This window comes from Diabrotica undecimpunctata, chromosome 9 (assembly GCF_040954645.1).
Source record: "Diabrotica undecimpunctata isolate CICGRU chromosome 9, icDiaUnde3, whole genome shotgun sequence".
NCBI lineage: Eukaryota > Metazoa > Arthropoda > Insecta > Coleoptera > Chrysomelidae > Diabrotica > Diabrotica undecimpunctata.
Genome location: NC_092811.1, coordinates 55,605,453 through 55,628,497, shown reverse-complemented (window position 1 = coordinate 55,628,497; position 23,045 = coordinate 55,605,453). Strand labels below are relative to the sequence as shown.

General features: G+C 31.9%; 1 protein-coding gene across 1 annotated transcript; it reads left to right on the top strand.

Moving 5' to 3' along the window:
• Positions 1 to 21,821: 21,821 nt before the first annotated feature.
• Positions 21,822 to 22,613, top strand: LOC140450821 (uncharacterized). Its single transcript, XM_072544494.1, has one exon. The coding sequence runs from the start codon at positions 21,822 to 21,824 to the stop codon at positions 22,611 to 22,613; it is 792 nt and encodes a 263-aa protein (XP_072400595.1).
• The last annotated feature ends 432 nt before the right edge of the window (positions 22,614 to 23,045 follow it).

Genomic DNA, 23,045 nt, shown 5'->3' with positions numbered 1-23,045 from the left:
TTATCTCCCGAACGATTCTGAATTTGTTGACATAGAATGTGCGTTAAAGACACATAATAGACTTTATACAGACCTTGATTATATAAATGTAATGAAAAATTGCCGACGCAAAAATAAATTTATTGTTACCAGACTTGGGACAAAAGACTTTTTATCGATAGAAAATATTATAAATCAAATAACAAACCGCAAATCCGACATCAACAAATTAAAAGTATCTTGGCTAAACACATTCGCAATAACACTACAAAAAGAAAAAACTAACTATGAAAACTAAATTTTATGAAGAACCACAAATCGTTGATATTACAAAAAGTGTGAAGGGTAGAAAAGTAAAACCGGATTTTGATATCGAGTTGCCCCTTCTTTGGCCTAATGGAAAAGAATTATCTGTAGCAAAGGTCAACGATTTAAAGGAAATGATGAAGCTGATTCCATCCGACTTAAAGCCGTTTTATAATTTTTTGAAGAATACCGAATCAAGAGATTTTATTGACGATGCAGAAGGATTCGGTGAAAATATTGATTTTGGACTGGAAGAACAGTGAATACTTATTATACCTATATATTTAAAAAAGACCAATGTGATGGATGATACAAATAAGAAAACAATAGAAATACAATATGAAAATGAACTGCAAAGATGAATAAATGATATAGAAATAGAAATCCAAGATGATGATTTAAATGAAGCTAATGAAGATGAAACAGAGAATATAAGTTCAGAAAATTATGAAGAATGCATGCCAAAGATAGAAACGACGAAAACAGGAAGAAAAATAAAAGCACCCAAATATTTAAGTGAATATGAGACTTACTTTATGAGATACAGCTTATTGTTTAATATCAACAGAAGAAAATGATCCTTTATGCTATGAAGATGCCATAAGAGATCCAGAATTAGTAGAATCTACAAGAAAAGAGCTACTCTCACATGAAAAGCTAAGTACATGGGCAGAAGTAGAATTACCTAAACATAAAAAAGCTATTAAAACAAAGGATGATGGCACTGGGATGATGGATGATGGGTTTTTAGAACAAAGGATAATGGAACTAAAAAATACAGAATAGTAGCCAAAGGTTTTCAAATTAAGGAGGAGGGTGAATTTGAACCAAATTACTCACCAGTAGCAAGAACATCAACAATTAAGCTATTTTTATCAATAGCATTACAAAATGATTGGAAAATCAGACAAATCGATAGCCCAACTGCATTTTTAAACGGATTACTTGAGAATGATGTTTATATTTATGCACCAGAAGGACTCACCATAAAAAACTCAAGAGTCTTAAATTGAATAGAGCTTTATATGGCTTAAAAGAATCACCAAAGGTATGGAATAATACATTCAACGAATTTGTTACTCAAAATAATTTTGAAAGATCTATGTATGATTTTTGTTTATACAATAACAAAAAGGTTTGGATATTAATATATGTAGATGATATATTATTAATAGGTGAAGATAATGATGTTAAGTGTATTGTAAAAATATTACAAGATAATTTTCAGGCAAAAGATTTAAAGGAAGTTAAAAATTTTTTAGGTATGAACATTACTAGGACAGAAGACACTATTAAAATTGATCAAGAAAGATTTATAGAAAAACTTTTGGATCATTTTAATATGAAGGAATGTAAACCAAAGAAGACTCCAATGGAAAAGGGATTTCAATACATTGAGGACAGTGTAATTCTAACTAATATTCCTTACAGGCAATCAATTGGAGGACTGATGTATTTATCAACAACAAGTAGGCCAGACATTAGTTATGCAGTATCATACTTGAGCAGATTTTTAGATTGTCCTACTACAGAGACATAGAATGCTGGAAAAAGAATTTTAAAATATCTACAAGGAAATAAGAAACTGGGATTAACTTATTATAAAAATACAGATTGCCAGATAACACTCAATAGATATTCAGTGCCGATTGGGCACTAGATAAGAAAGATAGGAAAAGTGTGAGTGGATGTATATTATTATATGGTAATAACCCAATATCATGGTTTTCAAAGAAACAAAACTGTGTGGCATTATCAACAGCTGAAGCTGAGTACATTGCAGCAGCACAAACAGCTCAAGACTTAATCAATGTCAATGGTATACTGGGAAATTTTAATGTAATTGTCAAAACAATTTTATACTGTGACAATAAAAGTACAATTTTAATGTCTAACAGTAATGAAAATTCCAAAAGAGCAAAACATATAGATATAAAAAATCATTTTTTAAAAGAGACATATTTTGTGGTCAAATGAAAAAAATTAAAATCATGAATGTGTTGCTTGTGTGAGTCCATTTCAAAAGGTGAAAGAAATAATAAGTTAGACTTACTCACAATCAATTTAATTTAACTAATCGGACGACCGGTTTCGCTTTCTACAATATGCAAAGCATCTTCAGGTCACGATACAAAGTTAAAATGCTGAAAACAATAATCCCATATTAGGGTGTTGTCTAATAAAGATAAAAACATAGGTAGGTGATACAAATTATATAAATTACAGTAATTATGCCAATATTACATGTCTGTGGTTTTATAAATGAATAAAATAATAATAATAAAATGTTTAAGCAGACAAGGTAAGACCCACAAATTGGTAACATCGTCTATTAAACTGTAATGAATCAATAAATAAATGAACAACTAAATAAACATTACTTACATGCCGGTACTCTATTAATTGATGGTTGAAAGAACATGGTTCAAACTATCTTGGATTGTTGATTGGAGAACTCAGGTTAACTATTGTAATTGTTTAACAGTAAACTGGGAAGTTCTTGAGGAGACAGATTTTATCCAATGAAGTAGAGATAAGTGGAATGTATTGTTTGTTTTATGAAAGTAATGTTCTATACCATTAATTTATTTAAAGTTATTTAAGTTTATTCTGGAGATATATTTATGAAATATGTGTTATTTATTGAGATTTTATGTTTTGTTCTGTAAGGTGACAGTTGTAAGACAATGAATAGGAATGGATGTATAGATTGTGTGGGTGTGCAATTGTATAAACTTGAAGTTATCAAAATTTCTTTGATAAATTTGTTGCAATAACTGGCAAATTATTGTAAAGTCGAAAGATTTTAAGTTAAAATTAAATTAAGACACTTTTACACACACAGAAACACACAGAAAACACTTTAAAAACGGGGGACGAAACAAACATTTAATTAAAAATAAAAGGAGAGGATTTCCAAAGAACTACATTTCTTATTAGGAGACAATGAGTTTTTTATGTGCTGTTTATCAGATTTTAGAGGTAAACTTGACAAATGTAGGTTAAAGTGTGACAGTTCTTCTTCTATTTTAAATGCTGTAAGTTAAGTTATCCAGTTTATGAGACAAGCTGATATTAATAAAATCTAAATTATTTTAATTTTAGATATCAAAGTTATTTGATGTGTTAATATTGGCATACTTTAACAAACTTTAAATAATTGATTTCAATGTAACAATATAAATAATTGTAATACTTATGCTATGATAACTAACTCAGCTAAGTCAAAGTTACAGAACAAACTTAAGTGATTATTTGTTAATTAAATTAAAATATGTACATTTGTATTGAAAATGTACAATGTATAACTAAATTACAAACTTTCTTTGAAAATAATTGTTGATGTGAGTCATCTGTCATGGTGTGTATAAGTATTTTTAAAATATTTATTCAAATTCTGATCAATCCAAGATAGTTTGAACCATGTTCTTTCAACCATCAATTAATAGAGTACCGGCATGTAAGTAATGTTTATTTAGTTGTTCATTTATTTATTGATTCATTACAGTTTAATAGACGATGTTACCAATTTGTGGGTCTTACCTTGTCTGCTTAAACATTTTATTATTATTATTTTATTCATTTATAAAACCACAGACATGTAATATTGGCATAATTACTGTAATTTATATAATTTGTATCACCTACCTATGTTTTTATCTTTATTAGACAACACCCTAATATGGGATTATTGTTTTCAGCATTTTAACTTTGTATCGTGACCTGAAGATGCTTTGCATATTGTAGAAAGCGAAACCGGTCGTCCGATTAGTTAAATTAAATTGATTGTGAGTAAGTCTAACTTATTATTTCTTTCACCTTTTGAAAAAAATTAAGTTAAATCTAGCTGCTCAAACGCTCTTTTACTTTTTTACAAATTGTCACTTATATAGCAGGATATGTGTCAAAATGCTTAAAAAATATTAACAGTGTCTTTGCTGATTAAAAATGAGCAATCTCTTTCCATATTACAACGAAGAAAAGAATATAAGAATTTAACAATCTCATTAGTTTTTAACAAAATTTTAATAAAAAAAATTAAAAATTGAGTTAATGTATTAATACTAAATTCGTTGGAAAATATTCCACGCAATGTTTATTATTTATTTGGTAATTATTTTTATGGTGAAGATCCAATTGAAAGTCATTCTGCACAATTGGTGAAGTTGATCTTGGAAAAGTATTTCAAAAGTAGAATACATCATGCTGAGATAAACAAATTTGATTCCACAATCATAAGAATCAGAAGAACTCTGACAAAAACAGTTCTTTTTAAAAATCAATGAGGTACTTTATCATTTTAATTTACCATTTGTATCATAATTATGATTGCCATTTTAAATTTCCTTTTCCTGATAATATACGAAAACCAAAAACCTAATTGGGTGTCTCATCTCTAGTGTAAGGAATAGACGTGTGTAAATTCTGCTCCATAATAATTTCAATTTTTGGTTATTATGAGTCGATAATTTTTCTGATTTTGCGTGCAGTGTGTAATAGAAGAAAAAAAGTGTTAATGGTAATTATAGCAGACATTGGAAGAGAGGTAAGTGCATAACCTCTATAAATTTAGGAAGGCGAAGGAAATTTTATTTACTCTCAACACAAAAAACTAAAAACAAAACCGGCCCAGGTAATTAACGCTAATATTAGTTTTAAAAGCTAGAGGTGGGCGTTGCTACATCAAACCGTTCCAAAGTAACTGACAATTATTTTAATTGAAAATTAATTTATCCAGGAAGAAAACGTGAAATTAAATTACTACAAGCTACTGCTTGAGAGAACCATCTTCCTTCGACGCGTTGAGTGGGGAGGTTGGCTCTATCGCGAGTAGTAGCAGTAGAAATATGGATCCAGATGATAATACATCCGATGACAATCGGAAAAGAAATAGAGAAGAAGAGGAACTGTTATTTGGTCCCAGTAAAAAAGTACAAAGAAGCCCAGTTAAATGTCACAGAGATGAAAACAAAATAGATCCAATACTAAATATGATAAAAAATTTAACAATAGAGTTACAAGAATTAAAAACTGATATAAAAGAAGTAAAAAGAAACAAAAACGATACAGAGAAGAAATGAGGGAACTCAAAACTGAACTAGCAGAACTAAAACAAGAGAATAGTGAAATCTGGAAAGAAAATGAACAAATCAAAAAGGATCTGAATGATACAAAAGGACGCCTTGAAAGGCTGGATAGAATAAGAAAAGAAAATAATGTGATAATACAGGGAATGACAATAGAAACTGGAGATAGAAGAATACTAAAAGAACTACAAGAGCTAAATATTACCGTAAATATAGAAGAAGCAGTGAAACTAGGAGATAAAACATGTTAAGTCAGACTGTCAAAGAAAGAAGAAAAAACAAAAATTATGGAAAACAAAAGTAAACTTAAAGAAGTGAAAAAAGAAAAAAATATATATAAACAATGATCTAACGACAGAGGAATTACAAATACAGAAGGAAATACGAAGAATAGCAAAAGATGAAATAAAGAAAGGTAAAGTGTCCAAATTAAAACCAATAAACTGATAATAGATGGTCTAGAAAGGAGATGGAATAGAAACACCAACCAGCTGGAGGGCCATCATGGAGGTGGTTCCAAAAACTAGCAAGGGATGAGGGGATGCATTATTCGTTGACGGATGAGGTAAAGAAACAGAAAATGACTGCAGATATACTCGGGTACAACAAAAGTGAAATAAAGAAAGATAGACAAGAAAATCAAAATTAAAGACGAAGACAACAGAACAAAAAAATAAAGAGTTGAAAATAAGCACATGGAACATAAGAACTATGTTCTCCAGGAAAAATGCTAGAACTAGGAAAATAACTCAAAATGTATAAAATAGATATTGCAGCACTGAAAGAATTACGCTGGGAGGGACAGGGACAGATTGATAAACAAGACTTTACAATATTATATTCAGGAGGAAAGAAGCAAGGGCAAAAAGACGTGAGATTCATGATACTAAGGCACCTAAGAGAGAAAATTATAAATTTCAAGCCAATATGCGAAAGGATGGCCTATGTTAGAGTCAACAACAAACCATTTAATATATCAGTCTTTAATTTATACGCCCCCACAGAAACAAGCAATGTAGACGAAAAAGAAATCTTTTATGATAGGGTCGAATAGGAGATAGAAAAAATACAAAACGAAGATGTCATATTTGTACTAGGAGACCTCAATGCCCAGATTGGAAAAGAGGACCTTTTACAACAAATTGCAGGAAAGCATATAATACACGAAAACATGAATGCCAATGGGCAAAGACTATGTAACCTAGCAACAAAAACAAATTTGTTAATAAGCTCAACAAAATTTGAACACCCTAAAATACATATGGTAACATGGAGGTCACCGGATCAGAAAACATATAGTCAAATTGATCACATAATGATTAATAAACGAAAACAATCGTCAATAAAAGATGTAGAACGTTCAGAGGTGCGTGTGCAGATTCAGACCACTACATGATCACATATACTATAAGACAAAAAGTTAAAATTTAAACAAAACAAAAAAAAACAACATAAAAAGTGGAATGTCAATAAAATGAGTAATAAAGAAGTAAGAAAAAAATATGAAGAGGCAGTAACAGTTCAAATAAAAGAGAAATATAAAGCAGAAGATATAAACACAGAATGTGAGACGATCAAAAAATCAATAGAAGAAGGTGCAAATATGCAGATAGGTTAAAGTCAGGCTAAAACAAAAAACGGATGGTATAACCAAGAATGTAGAGAAATAACAGGAAAAAGTGCAAGCCAGAAATAAATGGCTAAGAACAGAAAGAGGAAGACAGAGAAGAATATGAAAAATTAAGAAGGAATACTAAGAAAGTGATAAGGCAAAATAAAAGAAGATGGGTAGACAAAAAAATGCAGGAAATAGAGCTGGAAAGAACAAACAGAATACAAAAAGTTTTTACAAAAAGATTAAAGAACAAAACAAAAAATATAAGGGCAAAACAAACGGAGTAAAAAATAGAGGAAACAGTGATAATAGAGGACCAAGAATACAAGCAAGTATGGAGAGATTACTACAGAGAGCTCTTGACGGAGGAAACAACAGAAGAAGAAATGCATAACGAGGAGTAAACGGTACACGAAGAAGAAGCAGAAGTAGACATCGAAATTTCAAAAGATCCAACATTAGAGGAATTGGATGAAGTAATACAGAAAAGCAAAAATAGAAAAGCCCCTGGTAAAGATGGAATAAATATGGTACTAATAAAATACGGAGAGAACTAAGAGGAAAAATACTGGTAATTACTAAAGAATCCGAACCAAAATGTGAGCAGTGTAACGTTAAACTCTCGGTGAAACATGTTGTTGTAGACTGTCCAGTTTTATCCACAGCAAGAATCAATTATGGTATCTCAATAAACTTAGAGAAAGCACTTGGTGCAAATTGTTCATTCACAAATATGTTAAACTACTTAAAAGCTATTAATTTTGTTAATATATAATATATTTAATATTGTAAATCTGATTCTCGCTAATAACCTTCGGGTTGATGCGAATTTGTAAATAAAAAAAATACTGGCACTATTGAAAAATATATGGAAAGAAGAGAAAATGCCAGGTGACTGGGAGGTAGGGCAGATCATAACAGTACATAAAAAGGGAGACCAACAAATTTGTGAAAATTATAGAGTAATAACGTTACTAAATACAACATATAAAATATTGACATCAATAATAAAAAAAGAGGTTATCAAAGATCACAAAGAAGACCGTAGGACAGTACCAACGTGGATTCAGAGAAGGCAGATCGATAGATGCAATACACACAATAAAACAAATAATGGAAAAAGCAAACAAGTATAAATTAGAATTGGAAATGCTATTCATAGACTTCAAACCTGCATTTGGTTCAATTAAAAGGAACGGATTAATGATAGCACTTAAAAAATTTTAAATTCCACATAAACTCAGAAAATTAATAGAAATAATTGATGGATTCGACCGTTACTTGATGGAAATTCATTTTATGTAACAATAAAACACTGAAAACTTTGTTTTCAAAATTTCCACAAAATTTATTTTTAATTCTTATCACTACAGCTGTTTCGGCTGATTGCCTTTCTCAAGTGATCTGTTTTTGGCATGGGTTTACACTTTATAGTCTCTAATGAAATAAGTTGAGGAGGGGAGAACTGTTTGTCTCAAGCTGGTCATTCAGAATTATATCTGTGTTTTTTAACTTGTTGATTTCCATAGATTCTAACAAAGATAGCTTAAGGCCTTTATTTTGAATGTGTAGAATTTTAAATTCGTCATTAAAAGAATCACTTCACCTTCTAGATCATAATCATTCTTTTAATGACGAATTTAAAATTCTACACATTCAAAATAAAGGCCTTAAGCTATCTTTGTTAGAATCTATGGAAATCAACAAGTTAAAAAACACAGATATAATTCTGAATGACCAGCTTGAGACAAACAGTTCTCCCCTCCTCAACTTATTTCATTAGAGACTATAAAGTGTAAACCCATGCCAAAAACAGATCACTTGAGAAAGGCAATCAGCCGAAACAGCTGTAGCGATAAGAATTAAAAATAAATTTTGTGGAAATTTTGAAAACAAAGTTTTCAGTGTTTTATTGTTACATTAATAGAAATGACAATGAGAACTACAAAAATAAGCATAAAGACACAAAGAAGACATACAGAGGAATTCAGTATAAATAAACGGATGAAACAAGGAGATGCCTTATCAACATTGCTATTTAATCTAGCATTAGAATATGTACTACGAAATATAAATAAAGGAAATCTCAGAACAAGAGGAGGTCAAATAATTGCATATCCAGACGATATGCAATTTATTGCAAAGAACAGAAAAATAATGAAAAAAATGATAGAAGAAATACGAGAGAAATGGGAGGTAATGGGGCTAAGATTAAATCAGGAAAAGATAAAAATCTTAAGATTAGGGAAAAAAACCAACGAAAGAAAAAATCAAAATAGGAAGTTCTGAGTTTGAAGAAGTTAAGGCAAATACCTAGGAGTTACAATAAGCAAATCCGGAGAAAGGAAATCCGAAATAAAAGAAAAAATATTAGCAGCGAATAAAGCTTATTTTACAAACAAAAGATTACTTAAAAGCAAAACACTGACTAAAAAAAGTAAGATGAGCATTTATAACACCATAATTAGGCCAATATTATTATATGCAGGAGAAACAATGACGATGGTTAAAAAAGATAAAGAATAGCAGAGAGAAAGATTATGAGAACCATACTAGGACCAATCAGAACAGAGCAAAATGAATATAGAGGCAGAACAAATGCAGAGATTAAGGAAGAACTTAAGGAAGACATCGTAACTAAAATAAAGCAATGCAGAGTTAGATGGTTAGGTCACATTTGGCGAGCAGGCGATGAGGCAGTGATATAGGCAATGATAGCATGGAATCCAGGAGGAAGAAGAGAAGGAGAAGGCCGAGATCAAAATGGCTGCAAGAAGTTGAAGAACACCTCCAAAGGGCAGGAGTCAGAGAATGGAGAGGAAGAACTAGAGACAGGAAAAAATGAGAGATATTGTCAAGAAGAGAAGATAAACAAAAAAGACTGATCCACTCAAGAAATAGGATCTAGAAAACATTCGCAGTTTGACCCCAGTGAAAGCATTCGCAGTGAAAGATGCTAATAAGGAATTGTTAAAAAGTGATAAATCGTTTTTAACAATATGCTTCGATTTGCAGAAGGTATTAGGAACGCCCAAGTTAGAGCTACGTAACTTTTCTTATAAGAGTAAGCTTGCAACTTATAATTTTACTATGTACGACTTGGGCAATAATCAAGGATATTGCTACGTATGGTATGAACAAATATCAAAAAGGGAGCCAAATGAATCTGCAAACTGTTTATGGCATTTTTTAAAAGGTGCAAAACGAGATGGCATTCGAAAAGTCGTGTTATACTCCGACTATTGCGGAGGGCAAAACCACAATCGTTTTATTTTTTCAATGTATGCTCTCGCATCGGTGACTTTAGATCTAGAAATAACACACCGTTTCCTTGAGATGGGTCATACCCAGAACGAAAATGACAGCATGCACGCTGTGATAGAAAATGAAAAGAAACAACATTTGAATATTTATACTTCTGACATGTGGTTTAGTCTCATAAAGATGGCAAAAGTTACTTCCCCACACTATAGAGTGAAAGAAATATCTCAAGAAGACCTTTTTGGTTTTAAACCAATGGTTAAGAAACAGAACTGGAAGAGAACTAACACTGTGGTAAAGATAAGCAAAATTAGGGAAATTCACTTCGAACCCAAGAATTCTTATAAAGTTTATTTTACCTACAGTTTTGAGGAAAATTACACAGAACTCGACATCGCAACATCAAAATTACGTAAACCCAAAGAATATAAACTACCACGTTTATATAAAGGTCTTTTAGTAATTTACAGTAAAAAATTAAATGGTCTATTAAGTTTATGTAAAGCCAATTTAATACCAGCAATGTACCATGGATTTATATTTATAAATCCTTGCTAGTGAAGATTTTCTACCAGATGTTCTACAGATCAAGAAACTGGTTCCGAATCTGGACAATAATAGTGTATTGTATAGAGCGATTAGTCGTTAATTATTATTATAATTCGTGTCCAATCTGGTATCACTTAAAATGCACTAAATTCAAGGGACGTGTCTACAGTGAAGTGGTAGAGGAAGCTTTTAGGTGTGATCTATGTGACAAATAAAAATTATAACAAAAATGTATTTTTAAATTGTTTCTAGCAGCTTTTTTATCGAAATTTACTTCAAATCTTCGATGATAATTTGTTTTTGTTATCGATAGATCTTGGTGTTATTTTCGAGAGCAGTATGCATTTTTTTTTCTACTACCAATTATTTCTTGTTTTCTATTTTTTATAATTAAAACTTAACTTAATATAGGTGAGTTTCATTAGAGATTTTCCCTAATACCACACTGTCTGAAGAGAGCCAATAAAAGGGCCGGCTACTAACTTATTTGTGGGCAACTATTAAAACGTACTAGCCGACTACTAATAAAATAGACATCCATTAGTACTATTAATAATATACATTAAATTTATAGTATATAGTTACTAAAATTATTCAAGAACTTAAAACTATTCAATCTCTACATTACAAAATTTCCATTAAAAAAATGTAACAGCTTATAGTTCTACAGTCATTTGAAATTGACATTAAACAAAACTGGCCAACCACCGGCCAAATCACCCTAACGCACCTATTTTTTATATTTTTTCAAAGCATCACTCACTGGATAAGAGAAGAACATACTCAATACCCTGAACAGGTTAATGTTTGGGAAGGAATTGTTTGAGTTTTTTATTAGTATTATTTTAGTTTAAATAAAAAATATATAGTAATTTGCGATTTTAATTACTCCATATTTCTACCGTGTTAACTTAAAAGGGCGTAACTGCAATTTTTATTAAAAACGCGTTTCATATCCCACGCGTTATTTAGTAATCTTTTCTACAAATCTATCTGAGTTGCATAGCCGTATCTGCAATAAAACCAGATATATACTGTTTAAATTAATAGCCGTATCTGAATGTTCTACTAAAATGTTAGCTTTAAAAGCCGCAACTGTAAATGTTAACACAAAAAACCGTAACTAAAAAGTTTTCGGCAGATACGGCCTATTCACTTAAGATTTCAAGATATTATTATGTTGGCGCGAAAAGTAGTAAACTATCAATTTACTTTATTTCTAACCTTACTTTTTCGTGTTTTCATAGAATGTGTTTAGTTTGTTGTTCATAATAAATATGGATAATAATTTTCCAGAAACAACTAGTAAGTATATTTTCTACTTATTTATATAAAAGGCTAAACAAATATAAATTGTTACCTTGTACCTATGTGTCAAGGTAAATATTTTTGGTTCTGAAGTTATTGCAAATTGATTATCTCGAAAATAAGGTTATGTCACTTTGGTTTTCACACCAAATAGGTATTTATATTATGTATATTCTATTAAAAACTATAAAAATAATTATTGCTTTGTCAAATTACTTGATGAAAAAGTTTGTTTCAGCAGAATTTAGAGGACGATGTAAAATGTTGGTGGACCTGGCTTTAAATTCCGCAGAAACAAATAACGAGCTGTCGAATATAGCTTCAGTCAGATATTGAATCTGACGTGTCTGATGACAGAGATAGAGACTACCTTCCTTCAACATCTATCTCAAGTGAAGAATTTTGGGAGACAGATAATAACGTTAGCGACCAAAATATACATATTATTAGTAATATCCTATTACAACCTGCTTCAAGAACGAGCTCATCAGCTATTTCGGAATTAAATTTAAACAACTTATTGACATATACGGAAAAACATCGTACTACCAATAATTATAACTATTTTAATAATTTAATTCACAGCATTATACAAAGCGCAATAGACAAATCAGAGAGCAAAAAATATACTAAAAAGGAACAGTTAAGAAAACGGAAAAAGATAGAAGAAAGTTTAAGTGAACGGCGTTCAATAAAAATGCAAAAACACAAAATATCTGGAAGCTGTTTGGCTACTTGCAAGAAAAATGGCTGTAATAAAGTTTTAACTCTTCGACGGCAAGATATAAATAGGCAGTTTTGGAATATTTCCTCCGAGGAACAGAAAGTTTTTTATTCAAGTTCCATTTTAAAGATTCCCAAAAAAAGATGCGCAACTAGAAATTCAGATAGTTCTCGGCGCTCTTTTACATTTATCTATCAGTTAAAAGATAAGGAATACCTCAAAATATTTGTAAAGTATTTTATCTGACAACTTTAGAACATCATGAAAAAAATGATAAGCCAGTTAGAACAGCTTTAAGGAGTTCCCAATTATCGCTTAAAACTAACAAAAATAAACGAGGAGGCAGCTTAAATAAATTTGACAGAGATTTATTCATTAGTCATATACAGTCCTTCAACTCTACGACATCGCATTATAGACGAGCACATGATCCGAACCGTTTATAAATAGCGACATAACTATAAAACTAATGTATGAATCATTTAAAGCAAAGTACAGTATTCAATGTACGTATTATTTATATCGTCAAATCGTTAGTGAACTTAATATTATATTTGCAAAGCTTGGAAACGAAGAGTGTTTTACTTGTGAAAAATATGAAATTCATAAAAAAGAAAGCTCACACGTGTTAGATGACGGTCTAGTTTGTCCTGAATGCGAAACATATAAAAATCATCGAGAAAAATTTATAAAGGCCCGAGAGATGTACAACGCTGATTCCAGATCGTCGGGCGATTCTAGAGTTTATACAGCTGATCTGCAGAAGGTATGAATTTTATTTTGAATAATATCTGTTATATTTGACCTTGCACAATCCTTTTGTAGGTGATTATGCTCCCAAGATGCGATACTTTCAAAGAAATTATATTTACTCCTAGACTGATAGCCTTTAATGAGAGCTTTGTTCCAGTTGGTACTTCTAAAACTACAGTTGCTGTTCCATGGCATGAAGCTATTTCTGGACGAAAAAAGACTGATATTGTTAGCACATTTTATGCATTTTTAAACAAAATTAGGGATTCCGAAGAAGTTGTTATTTGGCTGGATAATTGTTCCGATCAGAACAAAAATTTGTGCTTGTCCACGTATTTTGTGTATGCTGTAAACTCATTAGAATTGAACATTAGGAATATAACTCTTAAGATATTTTGAGTCATTTATGGCAGCTGACTCATTTCACCATATAGTCGAGCAATCACTAAATCGACAAGGTAAAGTTTATGACTTCGTTGATTTTGTAAATGCGGTTAAAACGTCAACACGCAATGTCGAAATTATCGACATGGCTTTTGATGATTTTTTCAACTGGAAAGACGAATCATCCCAATATAAAATAACAAGGTTGGTCCCTCGTCCATACCTTCAATAAATGGTGGAAGTTCAGTTCATAAGAGGTTTCCATACATTAGGTTATAAAACTAGTTTTGAAGGAGAAATCATAAGTGCCAATTTTTTAAAGGCTAATATCCAAAAAAATGGCATTGCAAAACCACTCTCTATCTCTCAACCACGAGGTATTACCATGGAAAGAAAACAGAATATAATCACTAAAATTGGTCAAGTAATGCCCCCAAATCGCATTACATTTTGGAATAATATTTTTGTCAGCGAAAATGTGGACACAATAATTGATGATTAATATAATATAATAACTAGTTCGAAGTAGAAAATTAAGTATTAATTATTTATATTTGTTTGACTGAGTATGATATGACTGAGTATGATAACCCTACAACTCTCCTCCTTTATCCGGGCTTGATACCGGCAACATCACCCACCAAGCTACTCGATCCACGTAGTGGGCAATGCAGGCGGAGTTGCAACACAAATACACGTTTGAAAATACAAGAGGACATAGATCAATGATAGATTATGTGGACACAAACTGAAATATTCACCATAAACAGATAGTGGATGTGAGAAATTTGACGTCACCCAATGTGGGAAGCGATCACTATTTGGTACTTGGTAAAATCTTAAAAAAGCTTAAACAAACCAATTCAGAGGAAATAATAAAAATAGAAAAAAGAGATGACCATGTCTCATGCAGCAATAATATGTCAGGATTGTATTCTTTGATAATTATTTTAAGTTATCCACGTTAGCATTATATGATCTCATATTCCATTGTATTATAGTCAGAGTGAAAACTTTTTTTTAGTTTGGGCTTAGTATTCTGAAGCATCAGATACTGCCCCACGTCCCATCTTCCATTAAATCATAGGTTATGTTATTTGTTGAGTTGCTTTTAATTGTTTTATATTGTGATACATTAGATGAGTGAGGGTATAAGTTTCTTAGCAAGTTATTTACAAAATATAGTACCATCTCTTTATGTTGTGGTGGTAGTAATGACATTGCATAGGAGATTCCAAGTTCAGTTTCCTTATTTATACTGCAACTTTTTGATGTTGATGGCATTGAGTGAGTGTTTGTTGCCCAGTTCAATCTTCCCTCCGCATTAATTAGTTGAGCACTGTGTTGTTTTTGGTCATATCCTGTCATGTCTGGTTTCCTTCTTTTTGTTGGTTGAGATTTGACGATTCGGTTATATCTTAGTATATTTGTATCATTCTTTATGGCTTCTGTTCTTCTTTCTGTGATATCTATTATATTATTAGGCTTGGACTCTTTATGCAAGATAAGAAAATTCTCTTCGTTGAAAGAATATTCCCTGTTTTCATTTTTTGGTATTTGCATGTTTGCTTCATAATATGAGATGTTAGAGAAAGACATTAGGGCTTTTATTTCTTTTTGTCGTTGGAATTCTTTAGATTTTTTATCTTTAGAGATATGATCATGATGTTTGCAATGAATGCAGTATGTTTCACAATTCGAGGCCACTTCGTGTTGGTTTTTCCTCCATTTCTGGCATTTTGGGTTTCCTCTGCATTGATTATTACTCTGACCATATAAAATGCAATTTCCTCACATTAGAACTGGGCTGATATATGGAATAACCCTCATGAGCAATCCATATACAAGAACCTCTCTAGGCAGTGCTTTTCCTGTAAATATCACGCATATAGTAGTTGTTGGTTCATAAATTTGTTCTTTTTCCTCTTCAAGAATTCTCCTAGTTAGTCTCTTTATGTCAATTACTTTACAGGAGGCCAATTTTGTTTCAATTGCTTTTTTAATTTCTACTTCAGATATTTCTTTGCATATGTTTCTTATTATACCCATACAGGAGACATTGTGATTTGGAATAAAAACATCATATTGTAAACTTTCCCATTTTTTATCATTCACACATAGATTGGCTGATTTGAAATCTTTAAAAACAACTCCTAACCGGGTTTTTTTATTTACGGTTAAATTTGATAATTTGCTTTGGGTTCAAGTTAAAAATTGTTTTAGCAATACTTGAATGAATTTCCTATATTTTTGTCTTTTCCATGTAAATATATTTCGAATGGACCGAAATCGTATATATTATATTGATTATTATTTTTTTCCCACTTAAATCTGGCGGGGGGTCAGGAGGTCTTTTCCTCTTTCTCCGATACCTGTGGAGGGCAAAACAGAAACAAACATGTCTATGTCTCCGCATCCATGTTGTATGCAGTGAATCACTTTAACCACCTAGAGACAATAGATTTCAAATTTATGGAATCAGGGCATTCCTACTTAAAAGCAGATGCTATACACGCAACTATTGAAAGAGCGCGGAAACACAAGAAAAATTATACAATTAGAGAATGGGTGTTACTTATATCTGCTGCAAGAATAAACCCTAGACCGTATATTGTTTAAACATTGACATATGAGGAGATTTATGACCCACACTTTCTGTCAAAGGAAACGCTACACAATACTACCAACAATATTGCAGGTGATTCCGTTAACTGGCTTAAAATTAAATGGTTTCGCTTTGTAAAGGAGAAACCCCACCCTATTCTTTACAAATATACACTTTCAGACGAACACTTTCTGGAAATCAATATCAATCAGAAGAGGAATGCACAGGTAAAAAGAATAATTGTATGAGATTAATTCGTCTGTTGATAAAAAATAACTTTTTTATTCACAGGTAAAACAATGAGAGTCAGTAACATTACAACACGCTTATCCAAACAAGCGTCCTATAAGTCAGGCTAAAAAAAAGGACTTACTTTCACTGCTTAGTGAAATAAGTACAGAAATAAGTACATACTGCTTATTAAATATTTGGACATAGAAGAATATTACTAATATTTTAAATGTATTTATATTATTGTTTATGAACTTAAGTAACTATTGAATAATTAAAGAATATTGCGGCAGCTATAAACTTATTAACACATTTCCTACACAACATCAAACTTTTAAATCGTTCTCCTGGAAAATTACTATTTTTGTACTTACCACTTCTGTGCACTATACCATTGATGTAAGCATATATCTAAATTATTTTTGTATTATAAAATAGATCACTCAGTCAGTATTGAGTTACTTTAAAATATATTTTTTTTTTTTTAAAGTATAAAATTATGAACGTACTTAATTTAATAAGGTATTGGTGAAGTTCATTATTGTATGGTGAACACAACTTTGTCAAGAGTAGAAGGATCACTGGCATTTAAATCCAACACTGATTGAATGAAGTTTCTTGCGTCATCCTGGTCGATCATCGTATAAAGATCGGTGAAAAATTTAGAGATTCGAGTTGTAGCAGGAAGTTCTGATGTTTGAATCGGTTCAAATAGGAATTCGTGAGAATCCCTACCTAGGTTTAGAAGTCAGTGGATTTGGCTCAAAGTTGAAAACCCTTGCATTTATATCAACCCAACTATTGATTCTACCCTCGAGAACTACCGGGGGGTTGGATCATCCACAACTGCTCTCCACAATAAGTCCTATTACATAGCTTTTATAGATGCCTTCCTTCAGGATGCACAGAATGTTGATATTGATTACCAGCAAGCCCGATCCTTCAGATCTACGTTGAAGGGATTAGCTCAAATTGCTGATCTATTCAAGGAACCCGAAGACGATGACTCAGAGCCCGGTTGCGGAGACGATGAGGACATACCTGCTCGTTCTCAACCAAAGCGCAGACGGAGCCGATCTGAGGAAAGTCGGACTTCAAAAAGACCCACATATCACCCCTCCAGCCAAACTGATCTCGACGTGGGAGAGTCCCAGTCAGACACTGAAGATGATCCCGAGACCAATCTAGATAAAGGAGAGATGAAAACGGAAGATCCATTGGGCTCAGAAGCGGCAGGAATAAGTGAGGTCCAAGTTCAACCTTCTATGTCATTGATTCCAAGGAGATTCAAAGAGCATCCAAGGGACATTCCTGGATCCGTCGTTTCTTTGAGCTTGGGAAGAAATACTGTTTATTTACAGCGGCCGATTCGATCAGAACTTCCTGCTACAACTCAAATCTCTAAATTTTTCACCGATCTTTATACGATGATCGACCAGGATGACGCAAGAAACTCCATTCAATCAGTGTTGGATTTAAATTCCAGTGATCCTTCTACTCTTGACAAAGTTGTGTTCACCATACAATAATGAACTTCACCAATACCTTATTAAATTAAGTATATTTATTATCTCATAACTTGCAATTTGCAATCGTCACCATTGATAAACGATACTATTGTCGAACTTTTGTTTTTATACAAGTCTTCTGTCTTGCCGGTGTAAAGACGTCTGAAGTCGATATTTATTGTGTTTTTGAGTTTGAACTAATTTGTGCCTTATTTTCATAATATTATTATATTGTTTGGTAAGTAAATTTTGCATATAATAATCGGTAAGTTATAGTAATGTATATATTTTTTATTTTACTACATTTTATTTTAATTCATCTAAAATAACATATTGAATTATAAATTAGAATTTTTCTTTATTGTAATATATTTTGTTTTTATTTCAGTGACAGTGAATCAGAATACGTAAATCTATCAGCAAGTGGTTCCGAAGAGAGTGATACCGAAATTGAAATTGATTCAGAGGAAAGTGATGTTGACACCTCTTTGAATTTAGCTAGAAATTGCTATATTATTAGTACAAATCAGCCAGCCTTTGCTTCACCAAGATTTCCCTTTATTGGAGCTCCTGGATGCACTTTTGATTTGTCAGATGAATTTGACGTTTTATCATATTATCAATTATTTTTTGATGATGTTCTCGTCAATCAAATTGTGACAGAAACCAATAGATTTGCTCAACAACAGCAAGCATCAACATAATAGTCGCCAGTTACTGTTGAAGAATTGCATGTGTTTCTGGCAATGAAAATACTTCAAGGGATTTTCAGCAAACCAGAGGAAATAATGTACTGGACGGCTTCAGAAGTCTTTGAAACTTCGATATTGTCGAAGTTGCTCGCTTACAGGAGATATGATATCCAAAAGAATTTGCATTTTGGTAACAATGAAGAGTACAATCCAGAAAACTCATCCACAGCCCAAACTAAATAAAATATGGCCTGTTTTTGAAAACATAAATAATAAATGCAGCTCTTTGTATACTCCAGAAAGGGACATCAGTGTCGATGAAAGTCTTCTGTTGCATAAAGGACGTCTTGGTTGGGTGCAATACATCCCAATGGAAAGGGCTCGATTTAGCATTAAACTTTATTGTTGCTGCGAGTTAAAATCTGGATATTTATAGCCTAGCATAATATATACAGGGAAAAGTACAAAAGTAAGTGAAGAATACAAAGATTTACCCAAGTGTTCCGGTACTTTCCCTAATGAAACCACCGTTAGGTATGAGTTATTGCCTAACAATAGATAATTTTTATACATTTCCTTAGTTCGCAGACATACTAATAAAATAGAAAACAGATGTGTACGGAACTTTGCATTTGAATCGTAAAGAAGTTCCCATAGAATTGCAACGGAAAAAGTTGAAAAAGGGGAAAGTAATATTTCTGAAATGAAAGGACAAGAAAGATGTTTGTCTTTTATCTACAGTTCACAACTCACAAATGGAGATTAAAAGAAAAAGAGATAGAGAAGAAAATCACATTTCTAAACCAAAAGTAGTCATCGACTATAATGATACAATTGGAGGTGTTGATCGGCTAAATCAACATTTTCTTGACTACCCAACAACGAGAAAGAGGGGAAAAAAGTACTACAAAAAGATATTTTTTTATTTATTGGATATTTCAGTATGGAACACATTTGTGTAGGACCAAAAAAATGGGGGCCAAGATAGAAATTTGGAATTTAGAAAAACTCTAGTGGAGAGAATAATTGAAACTTATCATACACCCACTAAAAAAGCTGGAAGACGTAGCATACAACCTGGAACTTTGTGTCTAACTGAGAGGCACATTCCGGAATATGCTCACCAACCGAGAAAAAGGCTAATCCACGTAGGTATTGTGTAATCTGTTGCAACAAAAGAGACGAAAAAGCGATTAATATTAAATTTGCATTTACCGCGTTTATGAGTACAAAGTGACTCACAAAAAATATTCTGAAGATAGTTTGAACTTAGTGATTGTGTTTGTGATACTATATTTAAAGAAAGTATGGACAAAATGAGCTGTAGACAACGTTTGTGTGCAGTACAGAAAATAAATGATATTAAAACGACTACGAAAGAAGAACGTGACCACATAACACCTTCGCTGCGCCACCAGTTGAAAAAGACTGGTAACTACGTTTGCAGAAATTACGGCTAAAAATAAATACATGTATTTCCATCTGGCGAGTAACGTACAAACTAAACGCGTTGGTCAAAACTAACATTATAGGTACCTATATTATTATCTGAAAGAGATCTATCTAATAGAGGGATCATTTATTACCCGTTGGATTCGAGTGGTAATGCATACAAGTTATTTTTTTTTTCATTGTGGGGATTCCCAGATGAATTCAACTGGTGAGTAATTTTATTTGTAATTCCCAGCTTAGTTTAGTTATCTCGGTCGAGCCATAATAGTGCTTAAAATATTTGTATAAAGATTGTGTAAAATGAGTAAAATAACTGTTAAATTAGTAAATTTGGCGTTGCAAAATGCAACTGCAAGTGGTAGTTGTGTAGACTCCAATCAGAATTTGGATCGTCACCAAGAAACAACTATAAATACTTTGAGCAAATCAGAGGAAGAACCATTTAGCGACAATTCGGACTGTGATCCTAATTACGCTCCTTCTGAATGTTCAACTAATTCAGATAATGACGAATATAAAATCAGTTCCGAGAGTGACGATGAACTTATTGAAAATACAAGTAAGTAAACAATTTTTTTCTCTTCTTGTTTATTACTTCATGTGAAATTTGTAGGAGACCAAGGTACTTCAAGTGAAATTTTCGAAAATGTAGCAACACTTGATGAATGGATACCAATAACTGAAAATAATGATATAAACATAGGTATAAATGAACATTTAGTAAACCCAGTAATTAACGTTCAGAGTGAATCCATTAGTCCTCTTTAAAGCTATTCACTATTTATAAATGACACGGTTATTGATCTCCTGGTTACAGAAACCAATCGATATGCATCTCAACAATTAAATAACAACTCAATCAAACCTAAATCTAGACAAAGATCCTGGATACCTGTAAATCAACAGGAAATGAAAAGCTTTTTAGCCATTATCATTTGTACAGGTCTGACAAATGTCCCTACTTTACAACAATACTGATCTAAAAATCCTCTTTACTATAACAGTTTTATAAGTAGCATCATGACAAGGGACAGATTTTTATTGATCTTAAAATATCTACATTTCAACGATAACGATGGTTTGCAAAATACCACAGATAAACTATACCGAATTAGACCTTTATTAGACATTTTAAACAATAGATTTCAAGATATATTGACACCTGGTAGAAACGTGGTTATCGATGAAATTATGGTTCCTTGGAGAGGACGCTTAGGGATGCGTCAATATATTAAAAATAAGCGTATGGTGTGAAACTATATAAAGTGTGTACAACAGATGATTACACTTATAGAATTAAAGTATATTGTGGCAAAGAAGATCCTATTTCAAGTAAGGGACATTCACATAATGTTGTTATGGCAATCATGGATAGCTTACTAGACACAGGAAGAACACTGTACGCTGATAACTTTTACTCCAGTGTACCATTAGTTCAAGATCTGCTAGAAAGAACTTTGTATTGTGGAACTTTAAGAACTAACCGAAAAGGTCTCCCTAAGACAATTGTTACAAGAAAAATGAAATCTTATGAAGTGATAGGTATGTGCAATAAACAAGGGATAAAAGTTATTAAGTGGCAACATAAGCGGTCTGTTTTAATGATAACCAGTAAGGGGAACCATAACACTGCTCTTTACAATACTGGTCGAAAAAATAGAAAACAAGTAGACATTTTAAAACTCCTTTGTGTTATTGACTACAATAAGGCCAAAAAAGGGGTTGATTATAGTGATCAAATGCCAGCTTACTACACTGCTCTTAGAAAGACGTTAAAGTGGTATAAAAAAGTTGCTTTTGAGTTAATTTTTGGGGCAGCTTTAGTGAACTCTTGGATCATTTATAATACGATAAACTCAAACACAAAGTGGCCTCTAATAAAATTTCGCGAAGAAGTAGCATTTCAGCTAGCCAATAAGTCTACGGACCAAACATTGGTTCAGTCTTCGAAAAGAAAACATATACTGACCAAACCCGAAGGATCTGGTACCAAAAAAAGGAGAAATTGTATGGAATGTTACAAGAAGCTGAGGGAAACAATGAAAAGTAAAGAAGCTGATAAAAGGGTCACTAAAGTTACTACATACTGCAGCACATGCAAGGAAAAACCTGCTTTATGTTTACCTTGTTTTAATTTTAAACACAATGCATACATTTAAAAACTTATCCTTACTAATATTTAGCATTTGTTGTTTTTATATTTTATGAAAAATATGTATTTTGTTCTAAATAAAAGTTTTGGGTTTATTTTATTTGAAAATATTATATGCACTTTTAAATTTCAGTTTTTGCTTTACCAGATGAAATAGCCTGGTACTGATGCAGTTTTCAGCAAGTTTGTATATTCCTTGTATGTATATAACTATTACTACAAATAAATCTTTAAAAACTTACACATAGATCGCACTCACATTTATTAAGAACTACCAGACTATTCCGACTGGTGTATCTAAATACAATATTCTATAGTACCAGTCAATTAAAACTGGTAAAGCATACAACATAATAATTGAATTTTTCGTAATCGCAGCGAAGGTGTGCTTTAGTACAGAAAATAAATGATACTAAAACGACTACGAAAGAAGAACGTG